Source organism: Serinus canaria, chromosome 21 (genome assembly GCF_022539315.1).
Source record: "Serinus canaria isolate serCan28SL12 chromosome 21, serCan2020, whole genome shotgun sequence".
Taxonomy (NCBI): domain Eukaryota; kingdom Metazoa; phylum Chordata; class Aves; order Passeriformes; family Fringillidae; genus Serinus; species Serinus canaria.
Window position 1 is genome coordinate 6558960 of NC_066334.1, and position 13035 is coordinate 6571994.

The following is a 13035-nucleotide window of genomic DNA, read 5'->3' on the forward strand; positions in this document are numbered from 1 at the left end:
GATGTGACTCCCCCTCCCCTCTCTGGCCACACCACCCACAGCCTGGATTCCAGGATCAGCACCCTGAGCTCCCCCAGGCCATTCCCAGGTCACAGCTCCCAGGGGCCACATTCCAGCCTCTTCCTGACAGGGCCACCCTCCAGGAGCCCTCTGGACAGACAGACAGACAGACAGACAGACAGACAGCTGGGAAGTATCTGTCCTGCAGATCCCAGGGCGCGGGGTCAGGCTGCAGAGCTCTCAGGGAAAAAATCCCTGCTGGAAAATGGAAATGGAGCAAATGCTGGAAAACGGAGCAAAAGGCACGGGCTGAGTGAGGAGAGCAGGATTTGGATGTGGGGCTGAGCCCTTCCAATGTCAGGACAGATGGGGTGGCCAGAGGGTCCCCAGGGTCCCCAGAGCAGCAGCTCCAGGCCCCCCCCTGCTCCTTCCTGCCAGCCGGGATGGATTCCAGAGCTCCTCCAAAGGGTTCCCACGCCTGGAGGGGCTGGAATGTCCAAAATCCTCCCCCTGGGGATGGAGCAGGGCTGTCAACACACAGCTCCTGCTGCTGCACGGCCGTGGAAACACCAGAGCCCAGTGCTCCCAGTGCTCCCAGTGCTCCCAGCGCCCTGGGATGCTCCCATGGGATGCTCCTGAGGAGGAGGAGGAGGAGGAGGAAGGATAATGCACCGGCTGCAGCAGCAGCAGCAATGTCCCTCACCCTCCTGAAGGGATCCTCCACTCCTCCTTTCCCCAGGATGGGAAAGCCCAGCCTGCAGGACCAAACCTCCATGGAAAAGGAGGATCTGGGCTGGAGGGAATCCCGAGGGACCCCCAGCACCCCCAAACCCACAGCAGGGACAGGGGCTGGAAAAGGCTCCCTTGGGCACAAAAGGGACAAGTGCAGGGTCTGAGCAGGGCTGGAGCTGCCTGGGAGCAAGGGAAGGACAATTCCAGCTGGGATTTCTGTGGATTGAGGCAATCCCAGTGCCTGGGAACTGGGGCCTGGCCAGCAGCGCTGGGCTCGGGGCTTCCACGAGCCACAGCAGCACAGAGAGGGGCAGCTGGAGGCAGGAGGAGCTCTGGGATGCAGAGTTTAAAGGGAATTTGGCAGGAATGCTGAGTCTGAAACCCCTCCCAAACCTCCCAGCGGTTTTCATCCGTCACTTCCAAGTGGAAGAATCCTGTGGTGTCCAAAGCCATTTGGACATGAAACCCTGACAGGTTCCTGGTGCTGCATCCCAAAAAAAAAAAGCTTCATCCCACTCCAGCAGCAGAGAAATTCCAGGTCCTGCCCCCTCCCCTGAGCAAATCCTGGGGGAGCAGAGCAGGAACCTGGGTCTGTCTGTCTGTCTGTCCAAGGCAGGAAGAAGAAGGGAGCAGGCCTGGGATGTGTCCTGGATTGAAGCAGCTCTGGACTAAAAAATAGCCCTGCATGAAAACAAAAATCTCTGGACTCTAAAAAACCAGCCTGGGACCCAAAAAATCAGCCCTGGACCCCAAAATCCAGCCCTGGACCCAAAAAAACAGCCTGGGACCCAAAAAAACCAACCCTGGAGCCCAAAAAAACCAACCCTGGACCCAAAAAAACCAACCCTGGACCCAAAAAAAACCAGCCTGGGACCCAAAAAAACCAGCCCTGGACCCAAAAAAACCAGCCCTGGACCCCAAAAAAATCAGCCCTGGACACCAAAAAAAACCAGCCCTGGACCCAAAAAAAACAGTCCTGGACACCAAAAAAACCCAGCCCTGGACCAAAAAAAAACCCAGCTCTGAACCCCAGAAAAACCAGCCCTGGACCCAAAAAACCAGCTTGGATCCAAAAAAAACAGCCCTGGACCCAAAATCCAGCCCTGGACCCCAAATTCCAGCCCTGGACCCCCAAACCAGCCCAGCCCCCAGTGTTTTCCTGAGTGAGTGGGTGGGAAGGTCGAGCCTTTGATGTTCCACTGAGCGGCTCCAAAACAAAGCTGGGCCACGGGAGATAAAAACACCAAACAAACCTCGCCACGGGACACATCCGGGGGCTGGGGTGGGAAAAATTCCATTTCCATGGAGGGCACCATGGAAAAACCACAGCACAGCTGCTTTCCACTGCCAGCAGGGCAGCAGGGCCCAGATCCAGCACGCTGGGAAAAACCATCCTGAAAAAGCTGCTCTGGGCAAGGCAGGTGCCTCCCCAGCATTCCCTGAGCATCCTCTGGCACGGCCTGGATTCCCTGGAATTGAGGCACCACGGTGCCTTCCTGATATTCCCCTCACACCCCTGGAAATTGCCCAAATTCCCTGGAATCGAGGCACCAATGATAATCCTGATATTCCCCTCACACCCCTGGAAAGTGCCCAAATTCCCTGGAGCAGGCAGCAGGGGCACCTCCACAAAATTCCTCCTGCATCCCTTGAAACTGGATTCCCGAATTCCCTGGAATCGAGGTCCCAATGGTGCCTCCCCAGTATCCCACTCACACCCCTGGAAGTTCCCCAAAATTCCATGGAAGAGGGACCAGTGGGGCTCCACAATATTCCCCTTACACCCCTGGAAAGTGCCCAAATTCCCTGGAAAAGGCACCAGTGGGGCTCCCTGATATTCCCCTCACACCCCTGGAAATTCCCCAAACTCCCTGGAATCGAGGCACCAATGATAATCCTGATATTCCCCTCACACCCCTGGAAATTGCCCAAATTCCCTGGAGCAGGCAGCAGTGGCACCTCCCCAAAATTCCTCTTGCATCCCTTGAAATTCCCCAAATTCCCTGGAACTGAGGCACCAGTGGGGCTCCCCAGTTTTGCCCTCAGAGCCCTGGAAAGTGCCCAAACTCCCTGGAGCAGCAGCAGTGGCACCTCCCGAGCCCTGGCATTGCCCAGATTCCCGGGAAGTGCCCGGAGCTGCTGGCAGGGTCCCAAGGGGAGGCTGCCCTGGATCCCAGGGATGCATAGCTGGAATTCCAGGCTGGCAGGGCAGGATCTGTGCCAGGACAGGGCATGGGAACACTGCTTGGCCAGGGGGAACTGGGCAGGGACTGGGCAGGGCTACTGGGCAGAGACTGACCAGTCCAGGGCTACTGGGCTGAGAGAAACTGGTCAGGGCTACTGGGCAGAGACTGACCAGTCCAGGGCTACTGGACAGAGAGAAACTGGTCAGGCCAGAGCTACTGGGCAGAGACTGGTCAGGGCTACTGGGCAGAGACTGGCCAGGGCTACTGGGTAGAGACTGGGCAGTCCAGGGCTCCTGGGCAGAGAGAAACTGGTCAGGGCTACTGGGCAGAGACTGGTCAGGGCTACTGGGCAGAGACTGGGCAGTCCAGGGAACCTGGGCAGAGTGAAACTGGGCAGAGACTGGTCAGGGCTACTGGGAAAAGACTGACCAGTCCAGGGCTACTGGGAAAAGAGAAACTGGTCAGGTCAGGGCTACTGGGCAGAGAGTGACCAGTCCAGAACTCCTGGCTAGAGAGAAACTGGTCAGTCCAGGGATCCTGGGCAGAGAGAAACTGGTCAGGGCTACTGGGAAAAGATTGGCCAGTCCAGGGCTACTGGGGAGGAGGAAACTGGGCAGGGTTACCGGGCAGAGACTGGTCAGGGCTACTGGGCAGAGACTGAGCAGTCCAGGGTTACTGGGCAGAGAGAAACTGGGCAATCCAGGGATCCTGGGAAAAGATTGGCCAGTCCAGGGCTACTGGACAGAGAGAAACTGGTTAGGCCAGAGCTACTGGGCAAAAACTGGGCAGGGCTACTGGGAAAAGAGAAACTGGCAAGGCCAGGGCTACTGGGCAGGGCTACTGGGCAGAGAGAAACTGGTCAGGGCTACTGGGCAGAGACTGGTCAGGGCTACTGGGCAGAGACTGGTCAGTCCAGGGCTCCTGGGCAGGAGGAATGGCCTGGCAGCCTCGGGAGCTGATCCTGCAGGAAGTGCTGCAGGATGTCCCAGCCTCCCACTCCAGATTAAAATTCCACAGGAATTTGCTCAACAAACGGAGCCTCTCAGCTCCTGCCACCAGCCCGGGGGTGTTTCACATTTCTGCCACGGGGAGGGAGGGAAGGGACCCTGGGGCTTGGGGGTGACAGGGATGGGACAGGGCAGGGATCCTAAATCATCACCTGCCCATCACCCACTGACCCCAAAATCAGTGCCACACACAAACCAGCATCAGCCACCACCCCTGCCCGTCCAGGGGCTGGGAACCCCACAAAAAACCCCACAAAAACCCCAGAACAGCCTCACCTTCCACACAGTGCTCCACCTCCTCCAGGCTGCGCAGGGTGATGCGTACTAGGCTGGAGTTGAACTGCCCATTCAGGGGCTGGGAACCCCACAAAACCCCACAAAAATCCCACAAAAAAACCCAAAAAAAACCTCACAAAATCCCCACCAAGTCCTCACCTTCCACGCAGTGCTCCACCTCCTCCAGGTTGCACAGTGTGATGCGTACTAGGCTGAAGTTGAACTGCCCATTCAGGGGCTGGGAACCCCACAAAACCCCACAAAAATTCCACAAAAAAACCAAAAAAACCCCAAAAAAGCCAAAAAAAAACCTCACAAAAACCCCACCAAAGTCCTCACCTTCCACGCAGTGCTCCACCTCCTCCAGGTTGCACAGTGTGATGCGTACTAGGCTGGAGTTGAACTGCCAGTTCAGGGGCTGCGAACCCCACAAAACCCCACAAAAAACCCAAAAAAACCCAAAAAAACCCCAAAAAAAACCCCCAAAAACCAAAAAAACCCCAAACCCCCCAAAGTCCTCACCTTCCACGCAGTGCTCCACCTCCTCCAGGTTGCGCAGGGTGATGCGCATCAGGCTGGAGTTGAGCATGAGCTCGTTGCGGTGCGCCGGCCACAGCGCCTGCGGCGCGGGGTTGACGAAGAAGATGCGCGTGTCCCCCGTGGCCACCTGGTTGTCACAGATCAGAGGGTCCCCGAAGCCCCCGATCACCACCTTGTTGCCCCCGTCCAGCAGGATCTCGTGGGTGACGATGTCCTTGCCCTTCAGGTAGCGCCAGACCCGCACCTGGCATGGGGAAGGGGAGAGGTCACCGGGTTGGTGCGTTTTGGGGCATCCTGTTTTGATCTCTTTTCCCTTCCTGGGCTCCTGTTTCCCTTCCTGAACTCCTCTTCTCCCTCTCTGGGCTCCTGTTTTCCTTCCTGGGCTCCTCTTTTCTTTCTCTGGGCTCTCATTTTCCCTTCCTGAGCTGCTCTTTCCCCACCCTGGGCTCCCATTTTCTCTCTCTGGGCTCCTGTTTTCCTCGCTGGGCTCCTCTTTCCTCTTCTGGGCTCCCATTTTCTCTCCCTAGACTCCTCTTCTCCCTCTTTGGTCTCCTCTTTTCAGTCCCTGCTCTCTTCTTGCCCTTCCTGAACTCCACTTTTCCCTCCCTGGTCTCCTCTTGCCCTCCCTGGGCTCCTCTTTTCCCTCTCTGGGCTCCCAATTTCCCTTCCTGAGCTGTTTTTTCCCCTCCCTGGGCTCCTGGTGGCCCTGGCAGACAGATTTTATCCCCCTGGAAAAGGAGCCATTCCCACTGTTCTGCCTGTGCCCCGGTGGCCCCTCCAGGTGTCCCCCCTGGATCTGAGGGGCTGTTGAGACACAGAGACTCTTCCCCTGTGCCAAATTCCTCCCTGAGTGCCTCCAGCCCAGATCTGAGGCTGCAGAGTTCACACCAGGGGCTGAAACCTCGCTGGGGGCCCCGGGGAACACAAACCCTCTGATCCCTGATCAATCTCGGAAATTTAATTTTTTTTTGGTTGTTGTTGTTTTTTCAGCCTGAGCTCCAGAATTTCAGCCCTGATGGAAAAGGCTCCAAAGTTCACACTGAGCTGGAGCCAAACTCCTCCAGAGTGTCCCTGGCAGGGCTGGGAGGGCGGGAATGGGGTCATTCCCACATTCCCTGTGGCCACGGCAGCCACAAGGCAGAGCCGCCTGCTCAGCGCCAGCCTCACCTGCCAAGCAGGAAAAGGGAATAAATTCAGCATCACTTCAGCTCTGCCTGTGCCCTGCAGGCACAAATCAAGGTGAAGAACCGAGTTTAGGAGTTTATCTCTCCCTCACAGCCTCCTGTTTTCCTCACACTTTCTCCTGCTGGTGAAATATTCAGAGCAGGACCCCGGGCTTGGGGGGTCTGAGCTCCCAGGCAGAGCAGCAATCCAAAAAAAGCAATAAATCACCCCAATTATCCTCCCAACAACTGCACCCTCCCTGCCCTGCTGCATACCTGAGCTGCAGGAGCAGCCCAGGTGCAAACAGGGCTGTGACAGCTCCTCTGGAGCTGCACATGCCTCGGCTGCTCCCAGGCGTGGAGGGCTCAGCCACGTGTTCCCACTCTGCTTTCTGCTCCAGCAGGAAAGGTGGGGGTCCCCCAGGGGGGGGGGCTGAGCCACCCCAAAGCTCCAAAAGGCAAAAAAAAAAAAAAAAAAAAAAAAAAATTAATGGAAAAAAAAGTATAGAATGGTAAAAATAGAATGATACAAGTAGAATTTAAAAATAGAATTATTAATATGGAATTATAAATGTGGGATTTTTAAAAATAGAATTATAAAAATAGAATTTTTAAAATAGTTACCAAAAAAATAGAATTATAAAAATGGAGTTATAAAAAATAGAATGATAAGAATGTATTCTTATAAAAGTGTATTTTTATAAAAATGTATTTTTATAAAGATGTATTTTTATAAAAATAAATGATAATGGAAAAATTCCTGCGTGGGATGTGTCCCTCCCTGCACATCCCAGATCCGAGCTGCTGGGCAGGGACAGGGACAGGGACAAAGTTTTGCTCCCCCTGCAAAGCCACGGAGGGGCTGCTCCGAGGTCTCCAGGGGATTTTCTCTCCTCTGTGCTCCTCCAGCACAAGCCCAGCTCCCAGCAGGGTGAAAGGAGTGCTGAAACCCCAAATCCCAGCAGGGAGGGCACCAATCTCCCTGAAATTTGCTGAGGTTTAACCCAAAAAAGCCCCACTTCTCCTCCTCCTCATCCTCCTGGGAGCAGGAGCAGCACTTTCCATGGATATCTGGGAATGAGGGGGGCCTGAAAGGCTCCAGCTCCCCCAGGAGGGACAGCTCTGCTTTCTGCTGGCTGGGAGCAGGGACAGCACCTGAGGGAACACCTGGAGCTGGGCCAGGAGAGGTCTGGGATGGAGAGAGGTCTGGGATGGAGAGGTTTAGGATGGAGAGGTTTAGGATGGAGAGGTTTAGGATGGAGAGGTTTAGGATGGAGAAGTTTAGGATGGAGAAGTTTAGGATGGAGAAGTTTAGGATGGAGAAGTTTAGGATAAAGAGGTCTAGGTTTAGGTTGGAGAGGTCTAGGTCTAGGATGGAGAGGTTTAGGATGAAGAAGTTCAGGTTTAGGATGGAGAAGTTCAGGTTTAGGATAGAGATCTCTAGGTCTGGAATGGAGAGCTCTAGGTCTAGGATGGAGAAGTTTAGGATTAAGAGGTTCAGGTTTAGGATGGAGAAGTTCAGGTTTAGGATGGAGAGCTTTAGGTCTAGGATGGAGAAGTTTAGGATTAAGAGGTTCAGGTTGGAGAGGTTTAAGTTTAGAATGGAGAGGTTTAGGTTTAGGTTGAAGAGGTCTAGGTCTAAGATGGAGAAGTTTAGGATGGAGAGGTTTAGGATGAAGACCAGGACATTTCCTTCCCCCAGAGGCTGCTGGGACACTGGAATTTCCCCGGCTGCTCCCAGGGATGCCCAGGTGGGATTTCTGCAGGGATAAGAGTCGGATTCTCCTCCTTGCAGGTCCCTCCCCGAGCCCAAAACCATTCCAGGACTCCCTGAAGGAGCCGGGAGGAGCCTCCCTGCCCTGACCCCAGAGGAACCGCGGCACCCCCAGCGCCACGGGCCAGCCCAGGTGAGCCCGGGGGAAGGTGAGGAGGGCACAGCCCTGCTCGCAGCCAGCCCTGCTGCCTCCCCAGCCGCTCCTCCTGCCTCCTGCCCGGCCCTGAGCTGCTCTCTCCCCGCAGTCAAGTCGAGACACCTTCCCGCAGCCGCACCTCCCGCAGCCCCGGGGCAGGCTCCGGAGGAGGTGAGCAGCAAACCAGGGCAAAAACCCAGCCAGACAAAGCAGGAAAAAGTGGGAAAAAAAAAACCACCCCTCCCCCAGCAGCAGAAAACACAGCCCGGGGCTGTGCGGGGCATTTTCACAGCTCGGGGTTTGGGTTTTTTTTGTTTTTTGGGTGGGGAAAAGCTGAATTCTCTCCCAGCTCTGCAGCAGATGGGGATTGGTGTTAATTGGCGTGGCTGGGGCGCTCAGGCAGCTCCGAGCCAGGCCACAGAAACATCAGAGTCCGGCGGCCTCCTCCCCACCCTAATGAATGGATGTGCGAGGCTCCAAAGCCCGGCAATTACCTGCGGGGCATCCCATTCATCAGCGCGGCGCAATTAAGACTTTGTCACCGCTGACTCACCGGCGGCAGCGAGCATCGGGGGAGAAAAGGAAGGGAGACAGAGAAAATGGGGCTGGGACCTGTTTGGAGGAGGACCCTGCCCTGGAGAGCTCTGTTTTTCCAGGGAGAACAGAAAACGCGGGGTTTTAAAGCTCCGTGAAAGCACAGGAGGAGCAACCACAACTTTATACGGGGGGGAAAACTAAAAACCCCAAAAATAAAAGGGTTTTCCAACATGCCAGGGGGGTGGCATGCCGTAATAGGGAAGGGGACCACCTGTACAGGAACATTCCTGCCAGGAAAACGCCGCGGGAAATGCCAGGTTTGGTTGTGTAAGTTGGAGTAAAGTCCCCTCTGGAGGAGCTGTCACTCGGGATGGGAAGCGCCGAGAGGGATCACCCGGAAATTTTGGGAGATAAGAGCCAGAATCAGCTCTGCTTCCACGGATTTTTGGGAATTTTGGGAGATAAGAGCCAGGATCAGCTCTGCTTCCACAGATTTTTGGGAATTTTGGGAGATAAGAGCCAGAATCAGCTCTGCTTCCACAGATTTTTGGGAATTTTGGGATTTTTGGGAATTTTGGGAGATAAAAGTCAGAATCAGCTCTGCTTCCACAGATTTTTGGGAATTTTGGGAATTTTGGGAGATAAGAGCCAGAATCAGCTCTGCTTCCAACCCTTCCCTTTTTTGTCTCTCCCTGTGCCTTTTCCCTGCCCCTTCCCCAGGACCCACAAATCCCCCCCAAAATCTCAGCTCCATTGTCCGGAACAGGATCCACATCCTTTTCCACACTTCCTACGGCACTCACAGAACCTGGATTTATCCTATAAATAGCAGCTGCCTTCCTAACCACCGGACAGCCCAGAAAAAGGCACTTCAGGGGGCCGCAGCAGGAAGGGACAATGCCAGCAGCAGCAGCAGCAGCAGCAGCAGCAGCAGCTTTGGGCAGAAGTCAGAATCTGCCGGCAGGAATGCCAAATCCTTGGGCACAGCAGGCACTTTTTGGGAATTCTGTCAGCCCGTTCCTCCTCCCCCCAGCTCCCCTGGCAGCCCAGGCACGGCTGGCAGCTATTTCGGGGTGTTTATCTAACATGAACTTCACATTTCTGCCGGTGCTTATCTGCGGCTATCCAAGCGGGGTTTGGAGCCGGGCTGGGAAGAACAATGCCCCAGCACGGAATTCACAGATCCCCAGGTGCCCGCTCCCTCCCGGACCACCCAGCTCCAGCAGAACTCGGGATTTGGGGTGTGGGAACTCCTCACACGTGCTGGGCCCTCGCCTTTCCTCTGCAGATAAGGGAGAGGCTGACAGGAGATAACGGCGGGTCCGGGGAGCAGCGAGGGCAGGACAGGAGGAATTGGGGCAGGAATTTCCTCAGCACAAGGTCCTGGATTTCTCCCAGCTCCCCCGGGGGCACTGCAAGGACAGCAGGAGCCAGGGGTCAGGTTTAATCCCGAGCTGCTGCTGGAATTTAGGTTAAAAAACAAAACCAAAACAAAACAAACTGCAGGCATGGCAAATCCACACGGTTCCAATTCCAAGACTTGGGAAGATCTGAGCAGGGCAATGAGCCAAGAGCTGCTGCAAAGCTGCACATCCCCGAGCCACTGCAGTGACAGGAGATTTATCTGCTCCCAGGTCCTCGGGACACCCCAAATCCCATTCCAAAGCTGCTTTTCCCTGCAAAGACACCACGGAATGCCACTAAAAATGACACAGGAAGGGCTGATGGGCAGGGAAAGGGACAGGGAGCCGCTGTCCTGTGAAAATTCCCGAATGTCACAGCACTGCCACAACGGGATGGTGGGATGGGATGAAAGCTTTCCTGCTTTCACTTTGACACGACTCCAAGGCTGGAACGATCTCTCAGGAACCCGTCCTGTCCCTTCTGTGCTCTCTGGAGACCAGGAACGGGCAGGAACAAAATCCCAAACTCCAGAGCAAGCAGCACAAACCTCACCCGGGCACTGCTCAGGGAAAGGCAGGGGAAGAGATTCCCTTCCCAGCCTGAGGAATTCAGACTGTGCTTCCCAGAAAGCCACCACGGGCAGCCCCATCCCACTCCTGGCTGCTCCAGCTGGGGCTGGATTGCACCTTGCAAAGGCAGAGCTGCTTTTCCCATCCCAGCTTTTCCTTATCCCAGCTTCTCCTTATCCCAGCTTCTCCCCCATCCCAGCTTTCCTTTATTCCAGCTTTTCCCCCATCCCAGCTTTTCCTTATCCCAGCTTTCCTTTATTCCAGCTTTCCCCCCATCCCAGCTTCTCCCCCATCCCAGAGTCCTGCCCTGCTGCAGGATGATTTTCTGCCAGGCAGACACCTCGCTGCGAGTCCGCAGTGGGGAGAAAAGGCATTTATTTCTCACCCTGGCATTTCTGCCTCGCCACCAGCGCCACTGGGCCACCTCCCCTGGCCACCTCGCGCCGGCCTCAGGTGGCCACATCCATCTGTGCCCCACAGGCACAGCTCATTAATGCTCGGCGGAGCACCCAGGATGTGCCAGACACTCTGCAAACAGACGGTGCCGGCTCTCGCCCGGGGGGGGCTGCGAGCTGCAGATGGGTCGGGGGGCGCTGGGAGCGGGCAGGGGCTGGGGGATGCTCGGGGGATGCTCCAGAGCTCCGCAGGGAGAGTTCTCCGAAGGGAAAGTTCACCTTCCTCTCCGCCACCAAAGCATCGCTCCCGGCCCTGCCCGGCACCAAGGAAAAGCAGGTTTTTAGGAGGAAAAGGGGAACGGGGAGAAGAGGGAAAGGCAAGGGAGGAGCGCGTCCTTGCCGGCGAGATTCCTGCCCCGGCAAGGGTTAAGGCATCCGGCACGTTTTCTGTCAAGCGGGCGGATGGGATTTCAGGTTGCTCGGGACTTCAGCGTCTCTCCGCTTCGGGGGGAGATAAAAAAACCCCAGAGCCCGAGGCCAGGTTGGTGGTTAAACAATAGCTCGGGCTGCAGGAACTCGAGATGCTGCTAAAGTCAACAGGAGAGGCTCCCAGCACCTCCCGGAAAGTTGGGAGGCAGCTCCGCATCACGCCAAAGCCAAAGAGGGAAATGCCCATAAAAAGCAACCTCTGGAGATCCCCCCCCACCCCCCCGGCCACACAGCAGCTGGAGCCTCTCCACAACCCAAAAAACCCCCGATTCCAGCCCGAACCGCACGGGGCGAAAGTTCCCCGCGCGGATTTTACCTTGCACGAGTAGGTGTGGTGCACCGGGTCCACGTTCATGATCTCCTCCACCGTGCCCGTGAGCACCACGTTGGCCTCCTCCTCCCGGCGCTCCAGCTCCCGCTCGGGGCAGCTGGCCCGTGCCAGTGCCAGCAGTGCCACCGCCATCAGCGCCGGCAGCGCCCGGCCACCGGCCACCCGCCGTGTCCCCATGGTGGCGGTGGCGGTGGCGGCCCGGTGGCGGTGCCGGGGAGCCCGGCAGACAAAGCGGCCCCGCTCGCAGGCAGCGCTGGCGCAGCCGAAAGGGCCACTTTTGTTCCAGGAGGTGAAAAGGAGGAAAGAAAGAGAGGAGGGAGGGAAAGGGAGGGAGGGAAAGGGAGGGAGGCAGCGAGGGGAGGGGAGAAGGAGGAAAATCCCAGGAGGAGGAGGAGGAGGAGGAGGAGATCTGGAAGGCGCCGAGGAGCGCTCGGCTCTGGCTGCCGTGGCCCTGGAAGAAAGCGCGCAGATTTGCATGCAATCTGAATTGCTGATAAGGAGGGAGCGGGGGTTAGGGGGGAGAGGAGGGAGGGAGAAAGGGAGGGAGAAAGGAAGGGAGGAAGGCAGCGCGCCCGCCCGCCCGCCCGCCCGCCCTGCTGGCAGCGCTCGGTGCGAACGCCGCCCCCAGGAAAGGGAGCCGCGGTTAATGGATAATCAGCGCCGCAACGTGAGGAGATTTTTAAAGGTGTAGGGACCGCAGCCGGCCCCGCCACCCTCTCAGCGTGAGTGGCAGCTGTCCCCAGCTCTGGCCCGGGGTGTCCCTGGCTCCGTCCCGCACCCCCGAGATGCTCAAAGGGGGGGGATTTGTCCCTCCTTGTCACCACCACTTTGAGTGGCAGCTGTCCCCAGCTCTGTTTTGGGCTGTCCTCCCTCCATCCTGCACCCCCGAGGTGCTAAAAGAGAGGTGGCATTTCCCTCCCTGTCACCCCCAGCCCGAGCAGTGGCTGTCCCACTGCTGTCCCCTCCATCCTGCACCGCCGAGGTGCTCAAAGAGAGGTGGCATTTCCCTCCCTGTCACCCCCAGCCTGTCCCACCGCTGTCCCCTCCATCCTGCACCCCCGAGGTGCTCAAAGAGAGGTGGCATTTCCCTCCCTGTCACCCCCAGCCTGTCCCCACTGCTGTCCCCTCCATCCTGCACCCCCGAGGTGCTCAAAGAGAGGTGGCATTTCCCTCCCTGTCACCCTCAGTTCCACCCCAAAGATGCTCCCGGTTTTTCTCCACGGGGAAACTGAGGCAGGGCTGGTCCTGCTCTGCTGGGAGCCCACGGGTCCCTCCCTGTGGGACACGAGCCATGACAGAGCCACCCGTGGAGCCATGGAATGGTTGGAAAAGAACTTTAAAATCAGCTCATCCCAGCCCTTTCCCGTCCCAGGCCGTGGAACCATGGAATGGTTGGAAAAGAACTTTAAAATCAGCTCATCCCAGCCCTTTCCCGGCCCAGGCCGCTCCCAGGCCGCTCCAGGCCGTGACCCCTTGTCCCGGCTCCCCGGGGCCTG

General features: G+C 57.0%; 1 protein-coding gene across 1 annotated transcript in view; it reads right to left on the reverse strand.

The window, feature by feature from the left end:
- AGRN (agrin) overlaps nucleotides 1–12049 on the reverse strand; it is a 72805-nt gene extending 60756 nt beyond the window's left edge. The window contains exons 1-2 of the mRNA XM_050982739.1: nucleotides 11525–12049; nucleotides 4724–4985 (exon numbers count right to left, since the gene is read on the reverse strand). Of these exons, the coding sequence (XP_050838696.1) occupies nucleotides 4724–4985; nucleotides 11525–12016 (754 nt within the window). The 5' untranslated portion in view covers nucleotides 12017–12049. The remainder of the gene's footprint in view (nucleotides 1–4723; nucleotides 4986–11524) is intronic.
- Nucleotides 12050–13035: the final 986 nt, after the last annotated feature.